At 44.9% G+C, this 26,298-nt stretch overlaps 1 protein-coding gene across 1 annotated transcript; it reads right to left on the reverse strand.

Moving 5' to 3' along the window:
• Positions 1–285: 285 nt before the first annotated feature.
• On the reverse strand, positions 286–25,277 carry LOC309534232 (uncharacterized protein). Its single transcript, XM_082226396.1, has 7 exons — positions 24,967–25,277; positions 14,140–14,290; positions 10,570–10,621; positions 8,613–8,673; positions 6,577–6,989; positions 2,368–4,664; positions 286–2,032 (listed from the first exon to the last, which is right to left on the reverse strand). Exons 2-6 carry the CDS (start codon positions 14,250–14,252, stop codon positions 4,248–4,250), a joined length of 1,056 nt encoding a protein of 351 aa, XP_082082522.1. The 5' UTR covers positions 14,253–14,290; positions 24,967–25,277; the 3' UTR covers positions 286–2,032; positions 2,368–4,247.
• Between the last annotated feature and the right edge of the window lie 1,021 nt (positions 25,278–26,298).

Genomic DNA, 26,298 nt, shown 5'->3' on the forward strand with positions numbered 1-26,298 from the left:
CAGCCAGATGGGCGGGGTATAATTAATAAATTATTATTATTATTATTATTATTATTATTATTATTATTATTATTATTATCATCATCAAATGTCCAATTCTGATGTGCAACTCTGAACTCTGCTGAACAGTATTTCCATGTAACAACTACTGTTTCGTTGAATTCTTCATCAGCCAATTAGTTCAACACTTATAAGTAGAAAGATATGTAATTTCTTCATTAAAAAATCTTTTTTCGAATAGATATAATATACATGAGAATGAAAAATACTCTGGAACGGTGCTCATGTGATTATGTAGTCATTTATTGACTGAGCATCTTTGACACAGAAGCGCTAGAAACACGGAATGTATCTATTTTAACAAACACCCAGAATTTTAAACACGGCGTATTAAAAACAAACATGGCGGCTGAAGGCATTGCACTCCTAACCCCACCCCAATAAATCACAGCCGCCAATGAAACGCTGGAAGGATGGGCACAGAGTTTAAGGGACAGAGAACTGAGATTCTGGACAATTCAGCTATAACTCAGTAGGAGGTGATGCCTAGCAAGTTCTCGTTCTCGGCATTGCTCCCCCTCCCCCAGCAAAACTCATACACTTTACGGCAGGTGTGCGGAGCCTTGGGCCCACCTAAATGTTACTGAACTACAGTTCCCATCAGCCCCTGCGGGCATGGCCCATGCCCAGGAATACGGGAGTTGTAGTTCAGCAATACGCGGAGTGCCAAGTGTTCCACGAACACACCTTTCAGCACCCTGGCACCCTCCGGGGGTTGGTGAACTACAACTCCCATCAGGAGGGTGCCAGGGTAGCGCCAGCTTCCTTACAGGATTTCTGTTTGAGGAACACAATATACATACATGAAGTTCAACGGCCACTTTTTCCTATTTACGGATTTATTCTAGGCACAACCAATTTTTTCTTGTTGAACCTTGTCTCATTAGGTAAGTGTTAAAGCATTCCCACTCCTTTTGGACTACATCCGTTGGTTTATTGCTTATAGATTCAGTCATTTTTGCGAGTTCCAAGTACTTGCTTAACTTTAATTCCCATTCTTCTCTAGTAGGATCTGTTCACTTTTGCTTATACCAAGATGAGGACGTGAATTGAAATAAATGGCAAAGCTGTATTAGATAGATAGAATGAACCGCGGTGAGATAGATGGAAGTCGAAAATAAATAGAATAACAAAAGAGATCTATTCCAAAAGGGAAAGTACTGTGTTTGAGAACTGATGTTTTGGGATAGCATTGTATAGTTAATTTCACTTCATTTTTGTTCCTGATTTCCCCCCTCTTTTTTCCTTATTGTTTCTGTTCTTTGCTTTGTTTCTTTGTTTTCTGTAGATTTGTTTGTATTTGCACAAAAACTCAGTTAAAAAGAAGTAGTTCAATGGCCACTTATATAAATGCTATTTAATAATTGCATTATCATTGCTATTATTAGAGTTAATATTACAGGAACAGCTCAAGGATAGCAAAAGGTGTTCTCAGGATTCCAATGCCACAGCACCCTCTGGTGGTCACTAGCCTGAAGTGCTACAGAAGCTTTGTTTCCCAAAGTTTTGACCAGGGCGCAGTCCCCACTCGCTGCTCATTAAAACTGTAGCAGCCTTCTCCAAGCTGATGCCCAGCTGTGCTAGCTGGGGCTGATGGGAGTCATAGCTCAAAACACAGAGCCAGTGTGGTGTAGTGGTTAAGAGCGGTAGTCTCGTAATCTGGTGAACCAGGTTCGATTCCCCGCTCCTCCACATGCAGCTGCTGGGTGACCTTGGGCTAGTCATACTTCTCTGAAGTCTCTCAGCCCCACTCACCTCACAGAGTGTTTGTTGTGGGGGAGGAAAGGAAAGGAGAATGTTAGCTGCTTTGAGACTCCTTAAGGGGAGTGAAAGGTGGGATATCAAATCCAAACAACTCCTCCTCTTCTTCTTCTTCTTCTTCTTCTTCTTCTTCTTCTTCTTCTTCTGGAGGGCACCAGGCTAGGGAAGATAGAATCAGAGGCTCCCTCCACCTAACTACATACAGTGGTGCCTCGCAAGACGAAAAGAATCCGTTCTGTGATTCTCTTCGTCTAGCGGTTTTTTAGTCTCGCGAAGCAAGCCCATTGACGGATTAGCGGATTAGCGCTATTAGAGGCTATTAGCGGCTTATCTGCTGATCGGATCAGCTGATAAGTGGCTTAGCGGCTTAGAAAAAGGGGGGAGGGGGGAAAACCAGCAGGAACTCGCAAGACATTGTCGTTTTGCGATGCAAGCCCATAGGAGATTCGTTTTGCGAAGCACCTACAAAACGGAAAACCCTTTCGTCTAGCGAGTTTTCCGTCTTGCGAGGCATTCGTCTTGCGGGGCACCACTGTACAGTGGCACCTCTAGTTGCAGATACGATCCGTTCCAGGGTGCCATTCGCACCCCAAAAAGTCCACAACTAGAGCCATGCTTCTGCGCAAGTGCAGAGCGCGACAGAGCACTTCTGCGCATGTGCAAAGAGCGCAGAATGCTTCTGCGCATGCGCACACGGCGAAACCCGGAAGTATACACTTCCAAGTTTGCCGTGTTTGGAAGCTGAAAAGATGCAACATGCACCTAATGCAACACGAGGTATGACTGTATATGTATTTTCCCAAATTCTTTCTTCCTTCGCCCCAGACAATGAGCAGGTACCCTCATTGCAATTATGGAATTGCCCACTTAATATTGACATGATCTGGCACCTCGCCTCTCCCATTGCCTGGCTAGTGAGAATCCTGGTATGTCTTCATTTCCTCCTTTAGGATATGTAAGAGGGGGGGATTTTGATGTAGTTCACATTTAAACGAGAACCGGGTTAACTTTCTCTCTCCCTGACTCTATCCGAACTGAAGCACACCCATCCTGAGAAATTCACACTCCTCCGAATTTTGCAATGCCGTTCTACAGCCCAAGAAACGGATGTAAAATTGCAAATATGCAGGTAATGTGTTGCTGAAAATGTATGGATCAGTAGTAGTAACTGTAACTAGTAACTATTAGCAACTAGTAATAACTAGTAGTAACCTAAACAGCATCTTAAAAAGCAGAGACATCACTTTGCCAACAAAGGTCCGTATAGTTAAAGCTATGGTTTTCCCAGTAGTGATGTATGGAAGTGAGAGCTGGACCATCAAGAAGGCTGATCGCCGAAGAATTGATGCTTTTGAATTCTGGTGCTGGAGGAGACTCTTGAGAGTCCCATGGACTGCAAGAAGATCAAACCTATCCATTCTGAAGGAAATCAGCCCTGAGTGCTCCCTGGAAGTACAGATCCTGAAGCTGAGGCTCCAATACTTTGGCCACCTCATGAGAAGAGAAGACTCCCTGGAAAAGACCCTGATGTTGGGAAAGATGGAGGGCACAAGGAGAAGGGGACAACAGAGGACGAGATGGTGGGACAGTGTTCTCGAAGCTATCAGCATGAGTCTGACCAAACTGCGGGAGGCAGTGGAAGACAGAAGTGCCTGGCATGCTCTGGTCCAGGAGGTCACAAAGAGTCAGACACGACTTAACAACAACAACAACAAATTATTCATTTCCCACCCCCCACTCCTTCTGAAAAACAACAACTTTAAATGCTTTGCAGCAATAAGTAGGGAAATGGCAGCTCTCTGGATGTTGGACTCAGCTCTCATCAATCCATCAGCCCTTTCCATGACAACTCAGATCAGAAGGGGAAGTTCCAGTGAGGCTCTCAGAGCTTACTCGTGAGTAAGCATATGCAGGGTTGCAGCCAGACATGTTGATGCTCTTCATAAAGTTCCTAGTGGAGCGAAGTGATTATCTGCAAAGGTTCTCCGAGTGTGAAATGTCACCCAGCACTGATGTTCAGCTCTGGCAGTCCTTAAGGCTAATGGCTCACCTTATTCTCCTCCCCTAAACATGATATTATTAAACTTGTTTTATTGGTCTTTGTCATTCTGCCAGATTAATTGATGCCGGTTGTCATAGGAGCTCCCCGCAAACAAATGAGAAGAAATGCTCAACAAATAGTCTAACCTCTGTGCAAGCTTTGTGCAAGCAGATAAAGAGGAATCATCAATAAAACATGTCGTCTGGAGGTGCTCTTTGTCAGTGTCTGGCTTGCAGCAAAATTGCGTTTCGGGGGCATCTCCCAGTTAACATGCAATTGCAGTCAGCGTTTGATGGTTTCCGACATGCAGCGGCATTTGTAACATTTGAACTATGTCCACTTAATTCATTTACATCCTCTTGAATAGGTAAACCAAACCGAAGAGTCAGATTTCAAAATGGGCTAACATGTTTTGATTCTGAAACTGAAATGCCAGGTTTTCAATGCTTTCGTAGAGGTTTTCTGCTGGGGCGTTCCTGTCCGGCTTTCTTTTCCTTCTCGAATTCTTCCAGTAAGTATCTACAGCCTCATAAGCTGGCTCTGTGTTTGGCTTCCTGCCGTTGCCCACCCACGATTCACAGCCAACAGACTCATAGCAGGGTTCAATAGCGGGAGGCTGGAACAATGAGGGCGGGTGCCCTGCCCTGCCATCTGATTCCTGATGGACAGATGCCACCAGGGCATTTCCTAGGCTCATCTCCCCTTGGGATGGTCTCTCTCCACTGTGCCCACCAGAGACCTCAGTTTTCTTCTTCTTTTCCTTCTTCCGTTCCTTGCGCACCACTGAATACATTTCTTCTAACTACGAGAGAAGCAGACATTAGGGGAGCGTCAATAAAATGGCTTTGGGGGTCGGCTTTCGTGCACCTTTGATCCTATGAAAGCCCTTGAGGCAGGACAGCTTTTCTCTTGCCATTCTGCACAAGGGATACCCCAGTGCACTGGTGAATTAGATAGATACATCATCATCATCATCATCATCATTATTATTATTACAAAAAGGCTGACAATTTTTCAGAAGGACTTTCAGTTTAAAAACACACAAATAAATTGCAAGCTGGAAAAAGACACATGGGGTGAATCTACACTGGTCGGTTATAACGTTAAAAATCCGTTATAAAGATGTGACACTGGAGGGCGCTGCAGAGCAGTGATACGTTGAGTATGGGAAATTGCATTGAGAGCTATATTATGATTTTTAATAGCCTTTAACAGTGATTTTACAGATCAGTGTAGATCCAGCCATTCATTGACAGGTTCGCACTTCCCTCTTCCAACCCTGTATAAGTTTTTTTTTTTTGTATTTTTATTAAAATTTTTCTTGATTTACAAAGGCATGTGCAATGTCTCTCTCTCGTATTTTCCCCCCATGTAACTTTTTTTTTTTTTACACAAATCAGTTTCATTTGTTGAGACATTAGGAAGAATAGGGGGAAAGAGGTGGAGGAGGGTGGAAGATGGGTGGGGGTGGGGTCGGATGGTGATGTTTCTATTTTACTTAATACAGTGGTGCCTAACAAGACGAAAAGAATCCGTTCTGTGATTCTCTTTGTCTAGCGGTTTCTTCGTCTTGCGAAGCAAGCCCATTGACGGATTAGCGGATTAGCGGCTTTTAGCGGCTTATCTGCTGATCGGATCAGCTGATAAGCGGCTTAGCGGCTTAGAAAAAGGGGGGAAGGGGAAAAAAACCAGCAGGAACTCGCAAGACATTGTCATCTTGCGAAGCAAGCCCATAGGAAATTCGTTTTGCGAAGCACCTCCAAAACGGAAAACTCTTTCGTCTAGCGAGTTTTCCATCTTGCGAGGCATTCATCTTGCGGGGCACCACTGTATATGTGGGGTTTTGTGTCAGCACTGCTTGTGCAGGTTCTCTGCTGTTCACTTGTGTTCCTTTGGTGGTGAGAGAGATTGGAGTTGGCCAAGGGTGTGGTTGTCTGTTTGTGATTGGCTGTGGTGGTCTTTGTTTTCTTGTGTGAGTGGGGGGGGTGCAATCCCAGTATAATTAAGAGCAATGACCCCCCCATCGGGGGGAGGGGTTACTTCAATTGCAGAGAAATGGGAGGTCTCTTATACTGGTGACTGGGAGTGGCCGTCGGGACCACATAACACCGGTCCTGAGAGATCTGCATTGGCTCCCAGTACATTTCCGAGCACAATTCAAAGTGTTGGTGCTGACCTTTAAAGCCCTAAACGACCTCGGTCCAGTATGCCTGAAGGAGCGTCTCCACCCCCATCGTTCAGCTCGGACACTGAGGTCCCATGCTGGGGGCCTTCTGGTGGTTCCCTCATTGTGAGAAGTGAGGTTACAGGGAACCAGGCACAGGGCCTTCTCAGTGGTGGCGCCTGCCCTGTGAAACGCCCTCCCATCAGATGTCAAGGAAATAAACAACTACCAGACTTTTAGAAGACATCTAAAGGCAGCCCTGTTTAGGGGAATTTTTAATGTTCAGTGTTTTATTGTTTTTTATTATTTTGTTGGAAGCCACCCACAGTGGCTTGGGCAACCCAGCCAGATGGGTGGGGTATAAATAAATTATTATTATTACTTATTTTCCTGCTTTCTTATCTGAAGGCAGCCCTGTTTAGGGAAGTTTTTAATAGTTAATGCTGTATTGTTTTTAAGACTTGATCGGAAGCCGCCCAGAGTGGCTGGGGAAACTCAGCCAGATGGGCGGGGTATAAATAATAAATATTATTATTATTATTATATAGACCTGTACTGCTTGAGCAGCGTGAAGTGTTGTTGCTAGAGATCCCTCTTGCGATGCTTCAGAGGCCCCCGCCTCCATCTCCATGTGCTGGTGGGCCTTCATCTTCTTCCCTTTCAGAACACAGGCGTACTCGGGTCCTTTTGCTGGGTCCTCTTGCCCCATAGAATCCTTCTCCTCCATCGTGACAGGGCTGGGTTCCTCCGTCGCTTCCTCCGACACCGTCATGGATTCGTACAGCACATCCTCAACTCGGTTTTGGAAGCTCAGGTTTGAGTAAGTCTGGTCTGGAGACAGCAGGTCCTCTGGGGGGATGCGGGGAAGCCCCCTCTGGGGCAGGATGATGAAGCTGCAGCTGGATATCGTCCCATCGTCTTCGCTCAGTGCGTAAGGGATGTTGCCACTGGTTGACCTTGGATCTAGAGGAGGAGGATGCAAGAAGCATAAGAGGAGGTATTGTTGGAGTGGCATACAAAGGATGAACAAGTTAAATCTGTGATGATAGATTGGGCAAGAGATGTCGGACACAATATAATGTTGGAAGATTGGGAAAGGTTGTGGAGGAAAGGGGTTAAGTTTACTGCATGTACTGTATTAAAAGAAAATATCATGAAAATGATGTATAGATGGTACTTAACCCCAGTAAAACTAGCAGAGATTTATCATGTGAGTGAAAATTTATGTTGTAAATGTAAAGAAAAGAAGGTACCTTTTTTCATATGTGGTGGACCTGCCCCAAGGTGAAAGACTTCGGGGAAAAGATTTATAATGAGTTGAAAAAAATGTTGAAATATACATTTATCAAAATGCCAGAGGCCTTTCTACTTGGAACAATAGGTTTGGAATTGCCCCCAAAAGATGTTAGATTGTTTTTGTATGCCACAACTGCAGCAAGAATTTTGTTAGCCCAAAGCTGGAAACTACAAGAAATACCAACAGTGGAGGAATGGCAGATGAAGATGATGGGCTTTTTGGAGCTGGCTGACCTGACTGGAAAAATCCGCGAACAGAAAGAGGAGGAGCATCAAGAAGAATGGAATAAATTTAAGGACCATCTAGCTAGATATTCTAAGATAACATAAGTAGAACTACTTGTAAGTACCAAATTGGCCTAGGAGTTAAATATGTTGAATTGTATAACATTATGGATTGAAAATATTATGAAAAGAAAGAGAGATGTTAATTGAATAAGTCAATTTTATTTGAAAGTGGATATTAGAAAACTGCTACAATGAGTTTTATGGAAACTCAGTTAGGGGGGGTTCGAGGAAGTCATTCAACAATGACAATTAAATTGGGATTTTAACAGTTAGGGTATATGTTTGTTTGTTTGTTTGTTTGTTTGTTTGTTTTTAATATTGTAATGTTTTTCTTTTATGTTTGTTATAAATTTGGAAAACCAATAATTTTTTTGGGGGGGGGAAAGAGGAGAAGCATAAGAGGAGGAGAATACAGAATCATAATTCAAAATGACCTTAACAGATTGGAGAACTGGGCACAAGTTAACAAAATGAATTTCAATAGGGACAAATGTAAGGCAGGAAGAGCCAGATGCACAAATATAGGATGGGTGACAGCAGGTTTACTAGCAGTGCATGTGAAAAGGATCTAAAAGGGTCTTGATCGGGTCAGCAAACTTTTTCAGCAGGGGGCCAGTCCACTGTCCCTCAGACCTTGTGGGGGCCGGACTATATTTTGGGGGAAAAGTGAACAAATTCCTATGCCCCACAAATAACCCAGAGATGCATTTTAAACAAAAGGACCCATTCTACTCATGTAAAAACACACTGATTCCCAGACTGCCTGTGAGCCGGGTTGAGAAGGCGATTGGGCCGGATCTGGCCCCTGGGCCTTAGTTTACCTACCCATGCTCTAATTCAGGGGTCAGCAAGCTTGTATATTATTTGCGACTTGTATATTATTTGCAATTTGCAGTAGCAAGGGCAAGTGCTCCTTTGCCTCCAGCCTTTATTGCTTTTCGACTTGGAATCCTGAGATATGAACTGAATACCAGAGTCTTTGGGAAACGTGCGACGACTTACTTTTTGCCTTTGAATTTGTCCTGTTCAGCTGGTGCGAGTTGACAACCGTCAAGAGCTCCGCCTGCAAAACAAGAAGTTGTGTCTGGGTGGTGGGCACAGGGGGGTGCGGTGGGTACGGGTTGCCCCGGGTGTCATCACTGAGGGGGGTGACAAAATGCCAAAAATATGTTTTTCTGAAAAAAATAACTCCCGCACCCATCGCATGCCCCATGCTTCGCGACTTCAGAAACACTCTTCCCTTGAGTGATTTCCAGAAACCAGAAGCATTTCTGTCTCCAACTTTGCAGGCAGAACACAGCCTTTATTGCTAGTAGCCTTTGACAGCCCTCTCCTCCATGAATCTGCCTAATCCAGAGGCGTAACCAAACAATTAAACCCCTGTGTTGCAAACAATTATCAGTAATATCCAAGGCAACACGATGACCAAGTACAACAATGCAATATCAACATAAACTCTTTATATAGTCTATACGGGGCATAGAACAAAATGAGAAACCAAATAAACAGAAATCTTATAAATCTCTGACAGTCACTAAATGTGCACTCTTGATGGATTCTCTTGAAAACATAGACCCAAATAAACATAAGTCTTATAGGTCTCTGAAAGTCTTTGTGGGCTTTGCAAGTCTCTGAAAGAAGCAATGGGTCAGATTCTTATCAGGTGAAAACAAGCCTTAAAGCTTTGTTTTATGACGTCCAACGCTGCCAAAGTGGTCCGCAAACAGACGTAGTGAACAGTGATTCCGGATATACCCACTGTTTCGTGGGATTCTTCTTCAGCACAGAAGGATACAGAAATGCTTCATAAAAAAGGTAAAGCGACCCCTGACCATTAGGTCCAGTCGCAGGCTGACTCTGGGGTTGAAGCGCTCATCTCGCTTTATTGGCCGAGGGAGCCGGCGTACAGCTTCCGGATCGTGTGGCCAGCATGACTAAGCCGCTTCTGGCAAACCAGAGCAGCGCACGGAAACACTGTTTCCCTTCCCACCAGAGCGGTACCTATTTATCTACTTGCACTTTGACGTGCTTTCGAACTGCTAGGTTGGCAGGAGCAGGGACCGAGCAACGGGAGCTCACCCCGTCACGGGGATTCGAACTGCCAACCTTCTGATCGGCAAGCCCTAGGCTCTGTGGTTTAGACCACAGTGCCACCTACATCCCTTGTCTCTGTTATACCCAATTGCAATTCAATGTATTCCTGTTGTGTTTTATGATTTTCCTGATATTATAAGTGAGCCGGAACTGGTCTGTGACCAGAATAATAAAATTCATTTATTCAGTCCTCTCCCCCATGAATCTGCCTAATCCAGAGGTATAGCTAGGTGAGGCGGAGGCCACTGGGTGCCACACTGCGGGGCCTGCAACATGACTGAGCCACACGTCTCTCCTGGGCAGACTGCCTGCAAGATCCTTGCTGCCCTTTCAAGCAGCACGGGGTATGCGTCTGCCCACCGCCTCAGCCGCCCTACAGCTGAGGTGGAGGCCGCAGAGAGACTCCACGCAGCGCGCCCTGCCTTGGCTCGCCCCACCCCATAGGCAGTTGGCCCCACCCCCATGGGTGGCTTTCTCCGCCCCCGGCTGCAGGGCATGCGCACTGCCCTGGGCACCCAAGCAACTAGCTACGCCACTGAGTGGGCAGCTGTCCGCATCCCTGGAATTGCAGCAAATGGTGCACGCACACCCAATCCAGTAAATAAATAAAAATACTTAACTAAAAGTAGAAGTGATCAGAATGTTTTCATGCTCGTTGAGGTCACTTGGTTTGACGTTGTGGCGCATTCTAGCGACGCAACTGGCAACCCAACTGAGCAATGGTTTCTGCCAACCAACCAATCGCATAGGAGGTTGCTCAGTCCTGGCTGCCCCCCCCTCCAAAATATCCTGGCTACATCCATGTGCACAAAGAATGTAATTGTTATCAGGAAACCAAATGTAGAAAGGAAAGAGGTCCACTCACTGCTTCCTCCAGCATCGCTCCATCTTGTGGAATTACCCTGTTCTTCTCTTTCCTGAATGGCAGAAAAAGAGATGGAACGAATCATTCACGGGTCAGTTTAGCAACACCCTGGTCAGCTGGTGGGAGTACGGAAGGTCCACGTATTTTTGCTGGACTAGATAGCCATCTGATCAGGAGGCCCATTCCACACAGTGTAGAAATCAGCCTTTTCTGTGGTGGCACCGATTCTTTCGAACCCTCTCTATTTAAACACCACACAGATGCTCTCGCCATCCCTTTTCGTTACCTGCTAAAAAACCTCATTTTTTTGGCTAGCCTTACAAACCTCTGTCTTTTTCTTTCTTTCTTTTCTTTTTTTTATTGGCTTAATTTTTTTTTATACAGACAGCAAAACAAAGAAGCCTAAATTAACATTGCCTTCTACCAATAAGAAATAATAATAACAACTATTACAATAATGAAAATACTAAAAGTACATTTACTTCCCCTTTTAAACTTCTATTCTGGTTGCAATATACTACTATTCTATAAGAATCTATTATATCCTTTGCTGTCCCATATATTATTTTATTTCCCAAATTCAACCTAACCCTCCCCTCCTCCCCACTGCTTCCCTTCACCTGTGTGAGATCTTCTCATCATAATATATTTTTTCTAGTTGCTTTGATAAAATAGAGTAACATGAACATTGTTAAATTATAATTACTTATTTTGTCCTTACACGCTTAACAATTGCCTATTAAGGGTTCTGCTTTGACACCATATTTCTTCATGTATTCCCCTATACATTCCCATTCTTTATAGAATTTTTGATTGGAGCAGCCCCTGATGGCTACAATCATTTTTGCCATCTCGGCAAACTTCTGTCATTTTCATGTCTCCCCATTACACCTCCTCTCCCCCCCCCCCAATAGCATCTTGCCAGAGTGGTGCATGCTCTAGTTATCTCCCGCTTGGACTACTGCAATGCGCTCTACATGGGGCTACCTTTGAAGGTGACCCGGAAACTACAACTAATCCAGAATGCGGCAGCTAGACTGGTGACTGGGAGTGGTCTCACTGGCTCCCAGTACGTTTCCGAGCACAATTCAGAGTCTTGGTGCTGACCGTTAAAGCCCTAAACAGCCTCGGTCCTGTATACCTGAAGGAGCGTCTCTACCCCCATCCTTCAGCCCGGACACTGAGATCCAGCGCCGAGGGCCTTCTGGCGGTTCCCTCCCTGTGAGAAATGAGGTTACAGGGAACCAGGCAGAGGGCCTTCTCAGTAGTGGCGCCCGCCCTGTGGAATGCCCTCCCATCAGATGTCAAGGAAATAAGCAGCTATCTTCTTTTTAAAAGACATCTGAAGGCAGCCCTGTTTAGGGAAGTCTTCAGTATTTAATGCTATATTGTTTTTAATACTTGACTGGAAGCCGCCCAGAGCGGCTGGGGAAACTCAGCCAGATGGGCGGGGTATTATTAATAATAATAATAATAATAATAATAATAATTTTTCTGAACTCGGAATCCTCAAATGCATTTGTGCAGGAGTGGGGAACCCAACCCGAGGGCCACCTTCTCTTTGGGGCAACTTTCTGAGGGCCACATGCGAATAGGGGTTGGGGCAGAGGTAATTGCGTGAAACAGAAACAACAGACGTGAATCTTGGCTTTCTATAGCAGGCTAGTTTCTAAGCACACTCTTCTCCTAGCAACCAATATTGAGATGGTTAATTTTGCACATGTAAAAGCTTCTGGGTGAACAAAACGCTTCTATTGAAGTGAAAATTATTCAGTCCCAAAATATGGTTCAAAAAGCTTCACTTACAGAACTCAACTGAAAAACCAATAAAATTACATTCACTCAGTTGCATATTTCATATACTGCTCCCAGCATAAGGTATCTAAACTAAGCTTACATATTGTCACATATAAAACAGCTTTATTTGCAAAAGCCGCTAAAAGTATCCGTGCTAGTCACAACACTGTAGATTATGCAGAGGACTCAGTTAATTTGATTTATTGTAAATGGCTGCTTGTTTCTGGATTTTTCTTAACAGGTTTTGTTGGATTTGCTGGTTTTGTAAGTGAATTGGTAATGGCTTTTAGTCAAATACAAAAAATGATTGATTAGTTGAACTTAGTTTACAAATAACTTGCATTCTGAGCTAAAAACCCTTCTCTGCTGCAGCCTCTTTTAACTTTTTGTTGGAGACAGAGACAAACACGTCTGTTCTCTTCAGTGCCTTAGAACAAAAGGGCACCAAACCCAACATGCCTGCAGATTAGCACATGCATAGACTGGAAATGCTCTGTCTTTCCTGCAACGATGAGCTGTTGACTATCTTGTGAAAAAGCCACAGAAATAGGTAAAGGTAAAGGGACACCTGACCATTAGGTCCAGTTGTGACCGACTCTGGGGTTGCGACGCTCATCTCACTTTATTGGCTGAGGGAGCCGGCATACAGCTTCCGGGTCATGTGGCCAGCATGACTAAGCCGCTTCTGGCGAACCAGAGCAGTGCACAGAAATGCTGTTTACCTTCCCACCAGAGCGGTACCTATTTATCTACTTGTACTTCGTGCTTTCCAACTGCTAGGTTGGCAAGGACCAAGCAATGGGAGCTCACCCCGTTGCGGGGATTCGAACCGCCGACCTTCTAATAGGCAAGCCCTAGGCTCTGTGGTTTAACCCACAGCGCCACCCATGTCCCAGTTGAAATACATATATGTGTGTGTGTGTGTGTGTGTGTGTGTATGTAAAATTGTTCAGTGGCACCTTGGAGACAAACTAAGTTTGTTACAAAAGCTTATACCAAGAACAAAATTAGTTTGTCTCTAAAGTGCCACTGGACAATTTATATTTTTTTTATATGCTTTGAGGTTTGTTCATTTTTCAATCAAGAGGCGTGTAAATTGTATGAATGAAATCATAGAATCATAGAGTTGGAAGAGACCACAAGGGCCATCGAGTCCAACCCCCTGCCAAGCAGGAAACACCATCAGAGCACTCCTGACATATGGTTGTCAAGCCTCTGCTTAAAGACCTCCAAAGTAGGAGACTCCACCACACTCCTTGGCAGCAAATTCCACTGTCAAACAGCTCTTACTGTCAGGAAGTTCTTCCTAATGTTTAGGTGGAATCTTCTTTCTTGTAGTTTGGATCCATTGCTCCGTGTCCGCTTCTCCGGAGCAGCAGAAAACAACCTTTCTCCCTCCTCTATGTGACATCCTTTTATATATTTGAACATGGCTATCATATCACCCCTTAACCTCCTCTTCTCCAGGCTAAACATGCCCAGCTCCCTTAGCCGTTCCTCATAAGGCATCGTTTCCAGGCCTTTGACCATTTTGGTTGCCCTCCTCTGGACACGTTCCAGTTTGTCAATGTCCTTCTTGAACTGTGGTGCCCAGAACTGGACACAGTACTCCAGGTGAGGTCTGACCAGAGCAGAATACAGTGGCACTATTACTTCCCTTGATCTAGATGCTATAGTCCTATTAATGAATGGGATGTGGTAGAACCAGGGGCCCCAGGCGCTCTATCTGGAGAAGACTTGCCAATTAAGGGTGAGAGCAGCTCAGATGCTTACCTCCTGCAAAGTGTGCAGAGGGCCAAGAGACAGGCGGTTAGGCCAACCAGGGAGATGAGAAGGAACGAAGGGAAGAAGCCGTCAGCCCCCACTTCCTTTAGGGATGGAGCCATCAGTGGATTCCCCTGCGAGACGCTCTTGGCATAGGATGCTGTGGAGGAGGGAGGAAGCAAAAAGGACCATCAGGGATGCAGTTGGCCTCATTCATTCATTCTGCCTTATACAGAATCACACCATTTGTCCATCTGGCTCAGTAGTGCAATAATAACAATAATAAATTTTATTTATACCTCGCCCTCCCCGGCCAGAGCCGGGCTCAGGGCGGCTAACACCAATAAAATCACAGTAAAAACATAATAGGGGGGGAAGAGAAGGGGGGGGGAGGGAAAAAACCAATTTAAAATACAGGTTAAAATGCAATTTAAAATGCAGCCTCATTTTAAAGTAGCCGATAAATCAAGACTATAAGGGGAGGGAAACATAAGGGTCAGACCGAGTCCAAACCAAAGGCCAGGCAGAACAGCTCTGTCTTGCAGGCCTTGCAGAAAGATGTCAAGTCCCGCAGGGCTCTAGTCTCTTGTGACAGAGCGTTCCACCAAGTCGGGGGCCAGTGCTGAAAAGGCCCTGGCCCTAGTTGAGACCAATCTAACCTCCTTGAGGCTCGGGACCTCCAAAGTGTTGTCATTTGTAGACCTTAAGGTCCTCCGCGGGGCTAGATGGGCCATTGGCCTGATCCAGCAAAGCTCTTCTTATGTTTCTGTGCTACAATGGTACCTTGGGTTACATACGCTTCAGGTTACAGACTCTGCTAAGCCAGAAATAGTACCTCGGGTTAAGAACTTTGCTTCAGGATGAGAACAGAAATTGCGCAGCGGCAGCGGGAGGCCCCATTAGCTAAAGTGGTGCTTCAGGTTAAGAACAGTTTCAGGTTAAGAACGGACCTCCAGAACGAATTACAGTGGTGCCTCGCAAGACGAAAAGAATCCGTTCTGTGATTCTCTTCGTCTAGCGTTTTTTTCGTCTTGCGAAGCAAGCCCATTGACAGATTAGCGGATTAGCGGCTTTTAGCGGCTTATCTGCTGATCGGATCAGCTGATAAGCGGCTTAGCGGCTTAGAAAAAGGGGGGAGGAAAAAAACCAGCAGGAACTCGCAAGACATTGTCGTCTTGCGAAGCAAGCCCATAGGAGATTCGTTTTGCGAAGCACCTCCAAAACGGAAAACCCTTTCATCTAGCGAGTTTTCCGTCTTGCGAGGCATTCGTCTTGCGGGGCACCACTGTATGTTCTTAACCCGAAGTACCACTGTATTTTGTTCTCGTGTTTTACCCCCCCCCATAAAGATGGCCCTCGCAATCAAATCGTGGAATCCACAGGAAAAATGGATTTTAAGCAAGCTGGTTGAGTGTTGCATCCTTAGGACAGCAATGGAAGCTGAAAGGCTCCTTCTTGTTGGGAATGTAAGAAAGTAAAGAACTTATGGGAAATGATATATAATGAGATGAAAAAGATGTTGAAATATACATTTTTTTTAAAAAAACAGAAGCATTTTTACTTGGTATTATAGGTGAGGATATTAAGAGGCAGGATGTTACGGTAAATTGTTTTTATATGCAACAGCAGCAGCAAGAGTGTTCTTAGCCCAGGAATGGAAGCAAGAAGAAATTCTGACGAAAGAAGAATGGCAGATAAAATTAATGGACTACGCAGAATAGGATAAAATGACAGGAAGGATTCGAAACCTGTGGGACCCGAGATTTTCAGAAGATTTGAAGAAGTATACGAACTATTTGAAGAGCAGCTGTAACCAACAAATTACACTAGTAGGACTACAGGAAGTTCTGTAAAGAGAAAAATATGAAATGTTGCAAAGTAGAAAAAGAAAAGAGATATCAGTTATGAGATTTAAAGGTAATAGGGAAAGTAAGAAATGTATATTAAGAGATTAGATTGGAAAATTTTCCGACAGGATTGATGGAAGTAAAAAAAATTGTATAAGATGTAAAGGTACGGTATGTTTAATTACTGTTGAAAATGATATGTTAAAAAGCTAATAAAAAATTAGATATATATAAAAAGAAAGGTTCCTTCTTGCAGGCTCTTAATGAAGAATGCAAAATATCACGGGCCTCTTGCAGGTTGCACTCTGGTTGGCAATGGGTTTCCTGTGCCTCTGAGCCACAGGGCCTGCAAACCCGAGGGAGCTGTCGCTGCATCGCCAAACTGTCAACCACCGCTGAGCTGTGGTCTTTGCTGCTCCCCGTGTTGCAAACAAGGACGACCTGCTATGTTCATGTGCTCAAAGGTCAAACGGCACACAGGAAGCTGAGTGCGACATTCGCCGTCAGGCTCCCCCTAACATGACTCTCACTGTTTCCAGTGCCGTAAGAACAGAGGCGGATTTAGGGCATCGTGGGGGCCAAGGACACACCTTCCCGCTTCCATCCTAAAGCCTAGTTAAGTCCTGGGCTATACAGCTGCAAATTAAAGGTTTTACCGTAAGTGTGTTTTAAGTGCAATATACAATGTGACACTAGATGGCGATGGTGAGCCTTATGGAAAAGTCAATGTATTTTTTTAAAAAAACTGCTAAACCAGAAACAGCATTTTCAAAATGTTTTTTTATATGTGTGTAGATTCCACCCTAGAGTCCTCCTGCCACCTTCCCAAAGCCTAGTTATCATGTTCCTAGCTTTGGGAAGGAGGGTGCAAGATCCCTGCTAAAGCCTTGTTCCTCCTTCCGAAATCCCAGTGCCTCCCTTCCCAAGTTTTGGAAAGGGGGCACAAGGACTAGGAGAGGTGCCAAACGTTGGCCTTGCACAGGGTGCCATTTAAAAATAAATAAATTATTCTTTATAATCACACTTTCCTCCAGGGAAGTCGAATAACTTACAAAAAAATCATTCAGTCTAAAATCTAACTATAGTAAAGGTAAAGGGACCCCTGACCATTAGGTCCAGTCGTGACCGACTCTGGGGTTGCGGCGCTCATCTCGCTTTACTGGCCAAGGGAGCCAGTGTACAGCTTCTGGGTCATGTGGCCAGCATGACTAAGCCACTTCTGGCGAACCAGAGCAGCGCACGGAAACACCGTTTACGCTCCCGCCGGAGAGGTACCTATTTATCTACTTGCACTTTGACATGCTTTTGAACTGCTAGGTTGGCAGGAGCAGGGACAGAGCAACGGGAGCTCACCCTGTCATGGGGATTCGAACCGCCGACCTTCTAATAGGCAAGCTCTAGGCTCTGTGGTTTAACCCACATATCCACCTGTGTCCCAAAGAATCTAACTATAACATACATCAAAATCCTCCTCCTATTAGTTATGCATAACAGTATATACTTTTGTCCCTACTCATTTATCCTAATTCTCCCCCTTCCTCCCTCCCCTTTAACCCCTCACCCAAAAACTTGTTCTCTCTTCAGAACTTTAACCATGTGCACAGATTATTCATTCTAATTTGGATGCTTGGGTTGGCTTCCGCCTGTGCTATCCAATTCCTATAACTTGTCCATTTATTCAAAATCTTTTGACATTTGTTTTCCCATGTATCTTCCGCCACTACCTGTTCAAATATATCAGATTGCATATATTCAAAAACATAGTCATTCCATTTTTCCATTGTCCATTTATTCTTTTCTTTCCATCATAAGCATACCAGCTAAGATCATAATTTTATACCAATCTTGCTCTTTTCTTTCTATTTTACTATTCCCCAGTATTCCTGAGATAAGCATTTCTCTATTGACTTCTATCTTAACCTGAAATACATCACCTGAAATACAACCTTTGTCATCTTTTGCCAATATTCCTTTACCCAAATACACTCCCACCACATATGTGCATATACCCCTAACTCTTAACCGCAATGCCAGCACTTAGGACTCAATCCTTTAACTATGTATGCCAGTTATGCTGCGGTTCTATACTGTTTCAATAGGAATTTCTTACTTAATTCTTTACATTTATCCATTTTTATTTTATCTGTACTCCTCATCATCTCTTGGACCGTATTCAAATGAAACAGCCCTTCCCGCTCCCATTTATTCTGAATTATCCTTATCATCCTTTCCTTATTTCTTATCATTAATTTATATGCACAGGGTGCCATATTGCCAAGCTCTGCCCCTGATAAGAACATAAGAGGAGCTGGCTGGATCAGGCCAATGGGCCAACATCCTGTTTTCACAGAGGCCAACCAGATGACTGTAGGAAATTCGCAAGCAGGATTCGAACTCAGGACCACTCTCGCGCCCCCCCCCGGTGTTTCCAGAAAGCGGTGTCCAGAAGCATCGCTGCCTCCAACTGTGGGAGCAGAGGAGAGCCATTGAGAACCCTCTCCTCCTCGTTTGTGATTATACCTAAAATCACAAACGATATTCCTGGCAATCAAAGGAAAGTATTCCTCTATGCGACAACAGCTGCCAGTGTTAGGTACTGAAGTTCTCACCCTGGGCCAGCAGAGGGATACTGTAGATAGTTATGCAAATAAGGGATCGAAAGTGACGTTCAGTGATTGGATAGTTTTAGAAAATTGTTACAGTTACATTGTACTGGAGCTCTATATAAGCAGGCTGGCTGACCCCTTCAGTTCAGTTCTGTCCTGGCTTGTGAATAAACAAGAGCTGTTTGAAGAATCGCTGTGTCGTCTGATATGTTCACCCACAATTTAACAGCCAGGACGCTCATAGCAAAAAATGGGAAAGGGGGAAAAATTCCATCCGTGAAATAATTGCAAATTAAATTTTGTGAATATATAAATCTGGCAAGACTCACAGCATTCATAAGGAGACAATCGGACCAAAACTGGTTAAAAGAATGGGGATGTGCTAAAGAGTATATGAAAAAGCATTGTTCTGGAGTAAGCATATCGGTATGTAATGAACGAAGCTTTGCAGGGTTAAAGAAAGAGAAAAATGGTGTAAAAAGTATAAAGATAGAAGTAATAGAAGTAATCTACATTAGACACAACAACTTAGAAAGAGTAAAAATTTCCAGGTCTTAGAACAAAGGAAGTCAGTATGTGTACAGTATATGTATGTAATGACTAGATTAGAATGATGATATGGTTTTCTTTGTAAATGTGTGTGTTTTTGTGTGTTGTTCTTTTTTCATTTGTGTTATTTTTCTCTTCTTGTTTGTACTGTTTTATTTTGGATTCAATGTTTGTAATTTTTGTTGTAATTTTGCATTGAAAAAAAGAGAGCGAGAGAGCCCTCTCCTCTTTTATCTTAATTGGCAGCCATTGCTGCTTCCTGTGGGAGGGAGTTCCACAGTCTCACTATGCGCTGCACGAAGGGCTTTATTTTTTCTGTCCTGAATCTTGCAACATTCAGCTTCATTGACTGTCCACAAGTAATAATACTAATACTAATAATAATAAATTTTATTTATATCCCGCCCTCCCCAGCCGAAGCCGGGCTCAGGGCGGCTAACAACAATAAAATAATACAACATTCTAAAATCATTTCATTAAAATTAATTCAACTCAAATTGATGGCAACCATTAGGCTAAAGTTCTGTGAGAATTACCAAAGGAGGGAGTCAGGCTGTGCCCTGACCAAAGGCCTGGTGGAACAGCTCCGTCTTGCAGGCCCTGCGGAAAGATGTCAAGTCCCGCAGGGCCCTAATCTCTTGTGGTAGAGCATTCCACCAGATTGGGGCCACAGCCGAAAAAGCCCTGGCTCTGGTTGAGGCCAGCCTAACCTCCCTGTGGCCTGGGACCTCCAAGATGCTTTTGTTTGAAGACCGTAAGGTCCTCTGTGGGACATACCAGGAGAGGCGGTCCCGTAGATACAAGGGTCCTAGGCCATATAGGGCCTTAAAGGTTAAAACCAGCACCTTAAACCTGATCCTGTACTCCACCGGGAGCCAGTGCAGCTGGTATAGCACCGGGTGAATGTGATCCTGCAGTGAGGACCCCGTGAGGAGTCTCACTGCGGCATTTTGCACCCGCTGGAGTTTCTGGGTCAGTCTCAAGGGCAGCCCCACGTAGGGCGAGTTACAATAATCAAGCCTGGAGGTGACCGTCGCGTCGATCACAGTGGCAAGGTCAGGGCGAGAGAGGTAAGGAGCCAACTGCTTAGCTTGGCGGAGATGAAAAAATGCCGCCTTTGTTGTAGCTGCAATCTGCACCTCCATGGAAAGGGAGGTGTCGAAGATTACACCCAAACTCTTAATGGACGGTGCTGGCACTAATTGCGCCCCCGCAAGAGACGGGAGTTGCCCCCCAGTTTGATTATGCCAGTTATAACCTCATAAATTTCTAGCATGTCGCCTCTTCCTTCTCTTTTCTTCTCCTAGTCCTACAGATCCTCCAAGTGTCCCTGTTTTCCAGGGACGGTTCAGGATTCACAGAAGCCGTCTCGGTTTTTTAGTTGATCCCTGAATGTCCCCGTTTTCTTTAGGGCGTCCCTGTTTTCATTGGAGAAATGTTGGAGGGGGACGGAGTTATCTGACCCCCACAAGCCATCTGAAGGCAGCCCTCTATAGGGAGTTTTAAAATGTTTAATGTTTTATTATGTTTTTATATATGTTGGAAGCTTCCCAGAGTGTCTGGGTCAACCCAGTAAGATAGGCAGGGTATAAATATAAAATTCACAACAACAACTGAATTTCAACAGAAGTAGCTCATAAAGTTATAGCTACTACAGTGGTACCTCGGGTTATATACGCTTCAGGTTACATAGGCTTCAGGTTACAGACTCTGCTAACCCAGAAATAGTACCTCGGGTTAAGAACTTTGCTTCAGGATGAGAACAGAAATTGCGTGGCAGCAGCAGGAGGCCCCATTAGCTAAAGTGGTGCTTCAGGTTAAGAACAGTTTCAGGTTAAGTACGGACCTCTGGAACGAATTAAGTACTTAACCCGAGGGACCACTCTATATTCTAATTTTAGGACAAGTCCAAAAATAGGGCAAATAGCTCCCTGCTGCTTGTTCTTTACTGCAGCTCCTCCACACACCAGGGCCGGCTCTATCATTGGGTGGAGTGAAGGGGCTGCCTTGGGTGGCAAAAATTGGGGGACAGGGAGTTGTGTGAAGACGGAGCTGTATGTGCCCTGTCTGGGTTACCTTCTGCTCCCTGACCTAGCTTGCTTCCCTCAGTTGTGGCAGAGAGAACGCTGAGTTTTTCTCCAGGTTTTGGCCTCCCTTTGGAAGCAAACCCAGGCCCTTGACCACCCCATCACAGCAAGGTAATAAAGCAAACAGCCGTGGATGGGGCCAAACAAAGCTTATGACCTCCACCCCAAGTTCCTTCCCCAAAAGCACTGCAGTGGTACCTCAGGTTACAGACGCTTCAGGTTACAGATGCTTCAGGTTACAGACTCCACTAACCCAGAAATAGTACCTCGGGTTAAGAACTTTGCTTCAGGATGAGAACAGAAATCGTGCTCTGGCGGCGCAGCGGCAGCAGGAGGCCCCATTAGCTAAAGTGGTGCTTCAGGTTAAGAACAGTTTCAGGTTAAGAACGGACCTCCGGAACAAATTAAGTACTTAACCCGAGGTACCACTGTACTATGCTATAAGATCCACTGTCCTGTGATATCATATATGAGTTTGTACTACTGATGAAGCCTAGGACGGCGAAACAAGGCGAATATTCCAGAAATCCTTGTCTTAGACTCTGTGAAAGGATTCTGTGGAACTGCAACAACCCTTCGTTGGACTCTATGAACAGACAGGTGGAATAGACTTTCCCCCTTATACATAAACTAATTAGAGAATGAACTGATCCACTGGGTCTCCTGCCTTTTCTGTTGAACTTTATGACCTACTTTTGTTGAAATCTACAATTCAATACAATGAATAGTATATATTATTTTTTTCAAACGTACAGCCAGTTACGTCTTGTGTGTTTATTGAGTAAGTTTCACGTAACCAGAGGTTTGTTGTTGTTTTGTGCATTCCCAGCAGCAAGGGCTGGCCGGCTGGGCTCCCCCACCGCTTGCTTGCTTATTCTGAGGCTGCCTCAGCTCCTGGCAACCAGTACCCCCTGGCCAGCCCCAAAGGCCCCATTCGCCTGGGGAGTTTGCAGCCAGGGCTGCTGCAGCAAACAGCTGTGCAAGCCTTTGGGAGGCAGAGATGCGAGAGGGCATGGAAGGAAAGAGGGAGAGAGGCCAGTGTTGTCTGTGGCACCCCTGGCCATCATTCAAGGCACCCCAAGGTGCCATGGCACACAGGTTGAAAACCACTGCCATAACTAACCTGTTCCCTGTTACCTAAAATAAACCCAGTCTTGCCACAGCCTGATGCTTATCAGCTTGCGGTGACACAGAGGCGGAATTTTTCAGTGTTTGCCCCAGCGTTACAAAATACAACCCCTGCTCCATCGGTTTGGGCGTTGTTATTTTTTTTACTGATATTTATTAAAGCAACAGAATTTTTTTTTAAGATACACAAAAAAGACAAAATTACAAAAAAGAAAAAAACAAGTAAAAACAGCAAAAGAAAAAGGGGGGGGGGGGAAAGAATCCACCCTTTCCAAATTCTCCAAATTCCATTACCTTCTTTCCCTGACCTCCTCTCCCTCCCATCTCTTGTATCTTGGTTAATAGTTGTCACAGCAAATCCTTTCCATATTTCCTAATATTTTGTCATTATGTTATCTTACTCTATTTCCATTTAGTCTTCTAAAAACAATCTTGAAACTTAAATCTTAAATCTTTTTTATCAATTTCTCAAAACCATTACCCTTTTACCAAGTTCTTTAAATATTTTAACCCGAGCCAAGTAATTTCATTTCAACATTTTCCCCACATTCAGAAATCTTTTCTAATAATAATAATGTTAAAAAAATAAAAATGGTTCATTCCAATCTTCTTCCAACGTCCCCTCCCCCCGGTCCCGGGGTTGTCAGTCTTTTTTATTCCATTAGTCCAGCACATTAACCTGGTGCCCTTATATCCGAGGCCTTTAAATCTCTTCCATGTCCCTTTCGCAGCTCTTCTTCGCGGTTTAGGCGTTTTGATGGGTTGGGTTTTGAAGACTTCCCTGCTTACGGAAATTCCCTTGCTCTCTCAACCAGAGTCTCGTGTTTTAATTGCTGTGTTTTACAGGGATTGTCTTACTGTATATTCTAATTGCAGACGCTTCTATTATTTAACGTTTGTGTAACTGGTTTTTACACTTTGAAAACCACTGGGAAGCCTTTTTAAAACTGAACACCACGTATTTTTTTTATTTTCTTGACCTTGCTTTTTTGTTGCTGTCAGCAGCTCAGATAATACTTTTGTAAAAGGAAAGGGAGATGAAGTCAAATGAATTTTAAAAATGTAGTTAGAAGGCTAGCATCGCAGGATGTTGATGCCCCGAAACTGGTGCCTGAAGCAGCTCATAGTCCCAACACAAGCCTCCCATCGACTCATCTCTTCCTAACTAAACAAAGTCACAGTCGCTGCCCCTCTTGAAGATGCTGGGGTTGGACTAGATAACTCATTGAATCCCTTCTAACTCTACAATTCTGACATTAAAACAGACTGGATAATCCAAACTCTCGTCCATAGAGACTCAAGATCAAGAAACATTTATTGATCGGAATTGTGTGATAGCTCAGTCGGTAGAGCACAAGGCTCTTATAATAATAATAATTTATTATTTATACCCCACCTATTTGGCTGGGTTTCCCCAGCCACTCTCGGCAGCTTCCAACAAAATATTAAAATACAATAGTCTATTGAACATTAAAAGCTTCCATGAACAGGGCTGCCTTCAGATGTCTTCTAAAAGCCTGGTAGTTGCTTTTCTCTTTGACATCTGGTGAGAGGGCGTTCCACAGGGCGGGTGCCACTACCGAGAAGGCCCTCTGCTTGGTTTCCTGTAACTTGGCTTTTTGAGTGAGGGAACTGACAGAAGGCCCTCAGAGCTGGACCTCGGTGTCTGGGCAGAATGATGGGGGTGGAGATGCTCTTTCAGGTATACTGGACCGAGACTGTTTAGGGCTTAATCGCAAGGCTGTGGGTTCGAGTTCAGCATTGGGTGAAAGATTCCTCCATTGCATTAGGTTGGACTACTTGAGCCTTGTGGTTCCTTCTAACTATAATTCTATAGTTCTACGATATTCCCTCCCTTCTTATAAAAAAAGCTAATGGGGCATATGCGATTCTTCCCCTCCTTTTAGTCTCACCGCAGGATTTAAAGCTTCAAAGAGCATAAATTTAGGGCGCCTCTCTCTCACTCTAAAGCAGCTCTCGTCAATCTGGTTCCCTCCAGACGTTTTCGGACTACAACTCCTGTCACCCTCAATCACGGGGTTGTCAGGGCTGGGACTGGAAAGCACTGAAAGCCCCAAACATCTGGGGGATGTTGGAGGATGCTCTAAAACATGGCCGCCGATTTGGACATAGATGTATTTATGGCATTTATATCCCCCCAACAAGGAACGTAAGATGGCGACATAGCTCCTGCCCTCCTCATTTGGTCCCCACAACCACCCTGAGAGGTAGGCAAAGCTGAGAGGCAGGCACCAGCCCCCCCCCAAGGTCACCCACTGAGCTTCACGGCTGAGTGGAGATTTGAACCCTGGTCTCCCAGACCGGCACTCTGATACACCACACTGGCTCTCCTCAAATGGCTGAGCCTTTCACTCCCTCTGCTACCAAGTCCAGATTACGAAGCAGAGAGCCACCTCTGAAAACGGGACGTGCTCAATGCATTGCCTGGGCACTAACTGGAGGGGTGCTTGGGGCAGGAGAGTTTCAGCACCTTTCCTTGCAAATAAATCCCCTGGGATGCTCATCCCAAGCCAAGCGTGCCCAAGATCGCAGCCTTAAGGCAACTTTTAGAGGCGCGGAGAACCGACACAGTCCAGGTTACTCGTGAAGGTTACTTACTTTAGCAGTGGGGGGGACAGAGGCGGGCAAAGAGCATCTCTGCAATCGGCCCCAGCGATCGGAATCCCTTGATCTTTCGGCTTGGCCTCACCGTCTTCTAGAACAAAAGGTCAGGTCCCAGCTTTCTGGGTGGCTGCAGGCAGCTCGGTTGCACGGCTGACTTTCCCAGGGTGGGTGGCTGCCTCTGAGCGGAGGCCACATGCGCCCTGTGGCAGAACCTGCTTCCTGCCCGCATCGCCCAACTGCACGCTGCTTCTCAAAACCCCAAAAAATGAAAAGCAAAAGTACCAGCGGCAGGTAAATGCGACCAGAAGTGTCTCAGCAGGGACTCATCCCCTTGCAGGGTAGGTTTATCAAGGGCCGAGGTAGCTGAATGGAACTTCCATGTGCAGCCGCAGTGTATCTCTGAAAGTCAGCTGCTGTGAGGGGCGGGATGTTGTTCCTTCCCACCTTGCCTATGTACTTCCCAGAAGCGGCTGGCCAAGAATAAGAATAATAATTTATTATCTGTACCCTGTCCATCTGGCTGTGTTTCCACAGCCACCTTGGGCGGCTTCCAACAAAGATAAAAAATACATTAACATGTCACCCATTAAAAACTTCCCTGAACAGGGCTGCCTTCAGATGTCTTCTAAATGTCAGGTAGTTGTTTATCTCTTTGACATCTGGTGGGAGGGCATTCCACAGGGCGGGTGCCACTACCGAGAAGGCCCTCTGCCTGGTTCCCTGTAGCTTTGCTTCTCACAATGAGGGAACCGCCAGAAGGCTCTCAGCGCTGGATTTCAGCATCTGGGCAGAACGATGGGGGTGGAGACGCTCCTTCAGGTATACTGGACCGAGGCCGTTTAGGGCTTTAAAGGTCAAAACCAACACTGTGAATTGTGCTCGGAAACGTACTGGTCTCGGCAGCCACATATTATGTAATATAAAAAAAAAACCAAGATGCTGTGTTATGGGGACACATGGTATGAGCCAGCAACCATGAGTTAAATTAAGAGCTCTATGCAAGTAACCTCATCCTATTTCAGGCCAGAGGAAGAGCAGATTATTTCCCATGCTTTCTGGGGCCAAAGAGGGACACAGTATTATTCGGTGGGAAGGAGAAGTCTCCCATATGAAAACCTTTCCCAAGTATTATCAGAGAATCACCAACCACCCTTTAAAACATGTTTTCTACCACACATAAATGTAGCCTTTATTGTGGATGCAAAATATGAGGTTCCTTTCCAGATCTCAGTTCTTCTTTTTGTAAGAAATAGATAACTAACAGACGGACAAAGTAACCTTTAGTTCCCACTTACTAAGGGTAGCAAGCGAGGGTGGTCTCAGGAG

Source organism: Podarcis vaucheri (genome assembly GCF_965113315.1).
Source record: "Podarcis vaucheri genome assembly, chromosome: 6".
In the NCBI taxonomy this organism is placed as follows: domain Eukaryota; kingdom Metazoa; phylum Chordata; class Lepidosauria; order Squamata; family Lacertidae; genus Podarcis; species Podarcis vaucheri.

Excerpts from the sequence above, each read along its gene's own strand:
- LOC309534232 (XM_082226396.1), bottom strand. The coding sequence starts at position 14,252 with ATGGCTCCATCCCTAAAGGAAGTGGGGGCTGACGGCTTCTTCCCTTCG. Across the intron at positions 8,674-10,569 it reads GAGCGATGCTGGAGGAAGCA|GCGGAGCTCTTGACGGTTGT; the intron begins GTGAGTGGACCT and ends CTTGTTTTGCAG. Across the intron at positions 4,665-6,576 it reads ACGCTGCTCAAGCAGTACAG|TTAGAAGAAATGTATTCAGT; the intron begins GTCTATATAATA and ends CTTCTCTCGTAG.